This window comes from Triplophysa dalaica, chromosome 7 (genome assembly GCF_015846415.1).
Source record: "Triplophysa dalaica isolate WHDGS20190420 chromosome 7, ASM1584641v1, whole genome shotgun sequence".
Taxonomy (NCBI): Eukaryota; Metazoa; Chordata; class Actinopteri; order Cypriniformes; family Nemacheilidae; genus Triplophysa; species Triplophysa dalaica.
Genome location: NC_079548.1, coordinates 2,568,631 through 2,574,233, shown reverse-complemented (window position 1 = coordinate 2,574,233; position 5,603 = coordinate 2,568,631). Strand labels below are relative to the sequence as shown.

The 5,603-nt window shown below is 37.4% G+C and overlaps 1 protein-coding gene across 1 annotated transcript; it reads left to right on the top strand.

The window, feature by feature from the left end:
* LOC130425993 (cytoglobin-1-like) lies at positions 1 to 5,040 on the top strand. Its single transcript, XM_056752473.1, has 3 exons — positions 1 to 206; positions 4,177 to 4,408; positions 4,745 to 5,040. Exons 1-3 carry the CDS (start codon positions 88 to 90, stop codon positions 4,907 to 4,909), a joined length of 516 nt encoding a protein of 171 aa, XP_056608451.1. The 5' UTR covers positions 1 to 87; the 3' UTR covers positions 4,910 to 5,040.
* The last annotated feature ends 563 nt before the right edge of the window (positions 5,041 to 5,603 follow it).

Below are 5,603 nucleotides of genomic sequence, written 5' to 3'. Positions count from 1 at the left end.
AGAACACACGCGGCTCTGTGTGAAGTGTGTGAGAGAGGCTTTAAAAAGCAAGCAAGCGAACGAGAGGCACACACGACACTGATCGACATGGACGCAGGTGCGAAGAACACAGGGAGCATCACAGATGAAGAGGTGTCTGTGATCCGGGACACGTGGAAACCGGTGTTCAAGGTTAAAGAAGAGACCGGGGTGGCTGTGCTGGTCAGGTACGTTCTTCACATCTTCTGTTTGTCCTTCAGATGTGCTGAAGTGGTTTAGTCTCAGGGGTTCAGATGTGAAGGGTTGCTGGTTTGAGTCGTTAACACTTGAGCTTGAGCTTTTAGTCCGGGAGGACGGAGGCTGTGAAAGTAAATCCCTCTGCTCCTGGTTAAATAGAGATGAATGTTGGATCGTATGGAAAGAAAAGAGAGTAAATTGGGTTCAGGAGGACAGATGGGGTTTATACATCATCAGCGCTGGGTCTATGGAGAATACATCACACGCACACACACAAACATCTGCACGTGAAGTTTTGCTAGTGTTTGTGGTTTTAGAGATGTAGGGTTCTTATGCATTTTTCATTTCAAAATTCCATAGTTTTCCAGACTGAAACATACAGACTTCCCCTAAGATTTTTCTGACTACATTTAACATATTAAATTTAGCGCAATGTTAATAATTTGTGAAATTAAATCCCTGCTAACCTTCAACCCACAGCAACAGACTGATTGGTGAAATATATTTCATTAATAAACATGAATAGAGAACAACGATCCATGAACTTGACTTCTTTCAAAATTTGACAACGTTCAATCCGGATTGTGTGAAGGATTTTAGAAATACAGAGGTCTAAAAACTGAGTTTGTCCCAAACAAACAAATAATATTTTCTTGAGCTACGTATGTGCATTTTAGAACAATTTAATGCAAATTCAATAACAATAGCAAAAGTCATGTCTGTCTTTTAATGTTTATCAGTGATGAGTCAACACATTGCCAATTGATACTTTACACAAATATTACCAGATTGAAATACAATCAATCTTTCAAGAGCATATGGGTTTGGAAGGACAAATGTTAGCCCTATTCCTATTCAAATTGGGAGTGCAAACTCTGGGTGCTCTGGAAAGAGATAGAAATCAATCAGTCTGTTTTGGCACAGCTCCATGCATTACTAGTAACTTCTGGGAACTACTGAGAGGCTCCATGAACAACCATTTTTATGATAAAAATGATTGGCGTCAACAGAGTTGACACAACTCTCTCTCTAGATAGCTCTATTGCTGCCTACTGCATAACATCCAATCACAGCAAACAGTCCTCCTGCAGATTTTGTCTAGCAGATCTTTTGGCAGCGATCGAAACATGCTCCTAACTTTATAAAAATACATTAATCCTCAGAAATTCCTAATTTTTATATATTAGATAAGCAGATGATGTCTTGCCAATAGCATAATACATTAAACAACATGATCAGGTTTTCTGTACGTCTGTCTATCTATTGCTCTATTTCTACTTTGTCTATCTACCTCTTGATCTATGTGTTTTTCCATGTCTAATTTTTTTCTCTCTCTCTCTCTCTCTCTCTCTGAATGTTTTGGTTTTCATATGTGTTCTGAGATACATGTTTTTCTTTTTTCTTGCAATTATTTATTAACTTGTTAAATAACTTTTTTATTGTTTTGTAGGTGTCTCTTTTAAATAAATAAAGAACTTTTACATCTCTTTGTTTTCATCCACCTGTTACTCTATCACTCTCTCTCTTTCTATCTGTATCTATCTGTCTCTTAAAATGAATAAACCTAGAATCTTGAAATTTAATGCAGTTTATAAAATTGTAGATTATCTCCCAGTCATGTTAACTCCTGTTATGGCTTCACGATGCCATAGAAGAACCTTTTTTTGTCGAAATGGTTCCATTAAGAACCTTTAACATCCGAAGAACCTTTCTATCTTACAAAAGTGTATTTTTTTGCCAAAAAAGGTTCTTCATATTATGAAAAGGTAAGAAAGACATGGTTCTTTACAGAATGTTTTTTTGTGGAACAAAAGTTAATAACGGTCAACAGCTTTAAACAGTCGTCCAAGTTCAGAAAGACATGAAAAGACATATTATTTACACGCCACTCCCTTCACGTGCACTCTGAACTCATCGGGAGAGAGAGACACTTGCGCTTATTCTGAAATGACAGTATGAACAACGGATTAGTTTAGTAGGACTAGGTGTTATAATCCCAATATCTCAGAGTTGAATTGCCCAATAGGAAATCTCCAACACCTGAAGTGTGACAGAGGAGCAGTTAAGAATATGGGTCTGGGAAAAGGAGGTCCGAGGTCTCAATGGGTTTGTCGGGGCATCCTCTGTGTTTGGGGAAATATATTTATAAATACATAATGTATTTATAAACTTACTTAACTTATATGATCTACCTGTTTAATCACTTTAAATGTTATTGTAAGAATCAGACAAACATGAGTTCTGACACACATTCTGATGACAGTGATCTAAATAGTCCTGTTATGTGTTCTCTCTACACATCAAAAAACAACAAGAAACTATGAGTCAAGAACAGACCGACGAAAAAATTGAAGTTCTCGCTTTCATGTCCACTGACATCTCAACTGAGAAAACGTGATGAAATAATAATAAAAATGACCTGCTTATCAAACATGTTGCTTTTCCATCTGATCTGTCAGTTAGTGACAAGCACTTGAGAGCGTACATCAGAGATAACATGAGTGTTTAATGAAGCTCTTGTGTTTCTGTGTTATAACAGAGATAAATACACTTTCAAAACAAACTCTCTTCCAAACCACTTAAGCAGCTGTGTTGAAACTTGCTCCCCGCAGATGTCTGAACATTCCTGACTGCCGGATCTGTCGGTTATCAAGATCAAGCCTGTCAATTTTGAACCTGCAGATTTGAATAAAGCAGACAGGTTTTACCCTGAAGCCTTTTAATCAACATCATCTAAACTGATCTGTTACATCAGAACCATAACATACAGATTTGCTTAAGAGGACTAGGTGTTATAATCCCACTATTTCAGCACTGTTGAATTGGCCAATATGACATTTCCGACACTTTATGCATGACAGGAGGAAGCAGTTAAGAATATGAATGGAGGAATGGGAGTCTGAGGTTTCACTCGTCCGTGAGTTAAGCATCCTCTGTGCTTCGGGGATAAATGATTATAGAAATACATACTTACCGTTCCTTGCCATTATTAGAGAGACATCTAATGAGTTGTGTGTCCAAATTTCATCACATTCTCAAAAGTACCTTTTGGTGAGGTGCTGCTGATAATGCCTTTTGTATGGTTTCCATCAATTCGAAACATCATCAGTTGTGCACCTCGCCCTCATTGGGTGTTTCCGCCCTTTATCACAAGACACCCTTAGCCAAAGGAGGCCCACCACAGGTTGATCAGACCTGGATGTTTGTTATATTGTTACAAGGTCATCTGGCTGCCCATGCTCCACTGGACCTGTCCTCTGAATGTGACTTATTTGTCAGCAATGGTGAATTCTGCATTTAACCCGTCCCGTGAGTAGTGGATTTCCACACTGCAAGTCATAAACACAAATACACCAGAAGCAGTGGGCAGCTATCACTCCAGCTCAAAGGCGTTCGCCTCACGCGTCCGACTCTCTCACTATTAGGCCATGACTACCCACACTGTTGAAGCTCCCATATGGTATAACACATTTTCAAAATCAATGCAAGCATACTCACCAACCCATTGGCTAAGGCTTTTATAGCCCCACTGACTCCGTTAAGACAAGCTCAGTGCCCTGGTTCTGTCCTTTGATCACCACTTTCTTAATATTTAGATTCATGCCATTGTTGCAAGTGTCTTGATCTTTTGAATGTAAATCGTATACTATGCTTCTTATTGTGTCTTAAAGGTACAGTTCACCCAAAAAAAAATTTTGTTACCATTAATTCACTCCTGCACATCTGTGTTTGGAACCCCAAAAAAGACATTTTGAGAAATGTGTTCACCAATGAAAGTCAATGACGTTAAGTATTTATTGATTATCAACATGCTTCAAAATATCTTCTTGCAAAATACATAAACTGGTTTGACATGACAAAGTTTTTTTAAATTGAAGTGAACTGTCCTTTTAAGGCAATATGTGAAATGACCCAAATTCTTAAGTAACACTGGATTAAAGTAAATGTGTTTGTCAACAGGTTTTTCACAAACACTCCATCGGCTAAGCAGTACTTTGATCATATCCGTGACATCCAGGATCCAGAAGAGATGCGTAAGAACGCCCAGCTGAAGAAAAATGCGGTAGACACCATGACGTCCCTCAACATGATGGTGGAGAACCTTCATGACGGAGACAAAGTCAAGGGCTTCTTCCATCAGTTGGGCGAATCACATGCGCTCCAATTCAAGGTGGACCCCAGTTACTTTAAGGTGAGTATGATGAAAAAACATCATCATCATGCACACTGAATGAGTCGCTGTGTCCCACTTTGTGATGAACGATGCAGTAGTCATATCAGCTGTGGTTGTATATAATGTTTTGTGTAGTAAAAAAATGGCAAGTTTACGGTAGCTGGGCGCAAGAAATTTATAGTAAAATAAAATAAAAATAACAAAAAAGTGCATATATTTTGTGTTTTTCTTGTAATTTTGAAGTGTTTTTCTGTAATTGGATAATTTTTTACTTTATTTCAAAAATACATCAGAAAAGAATTAAGTTTGTACCTGGACGTTGAATTCAATCTAATCTTCTGTTCGTCTCTACAGATTATGTCTGACGTCATTCTGGAGGTGCTGTTTGAAACTTTCCCACAAGTCTTCAGTGCAGCATCAGTGAAGGGGGCGTGGTCTAAACTCATGAATATCATGTGCAGCGAGCTGAATAAAGTCTACACTGCAGTTGGCTGGAAGTCCATCAAAAACTCAGCTTAACTGGATGAAATTACTACTAAAATACAGACGGGCGGTCAGCTTTTTTATGTACTGAAATAATTCTTTAACGGTCAAATAGACATTGATTGTAAAATGAATTTAAATAAAGCTTCTCTCCTTGTCTCATTAAATTTTATCATGTGTCATTAATACAAATGTTTGTTAGGTATGAAAGACCTGGAATGTTATGATGTCATCATGTCATGTATCTCTCATCTGCTGTACGATTACATCAAACGAGACACATGAAACCTAAAAGAACAAAAAAACACATTTCATTTACTTAAAATGGTTACTAATAACCATATCACTGCACAAGAATATAATCATGCAGAAAACATACCTATAGTAAATGCGAAATTCATGAGAAGTGACACCATGCACCCGTAAAAATGCACAAAAATCTGATCATGTCTCACAGTTATAACATTTTGAGATATTAAGTAAAAAAAACACACCATGTCAAATCAATGAAACACAATCTATACAATTCTCTACGATATACTGTTGAATGTTAGTAGGAGCTTGATATTTATATTTTCATTTTTCAGGGGGTTCACGTTTGTTACATGCCTGTGTGTTTGTGTGTGTTAACCTGAAAACAAACATCTAAAACATGTTTAAACTGATAACAGAGCCTCATGATCAGAATTGGGTGTAATTAGTTACTAAGTAATTAGTTACTGTAATTTAA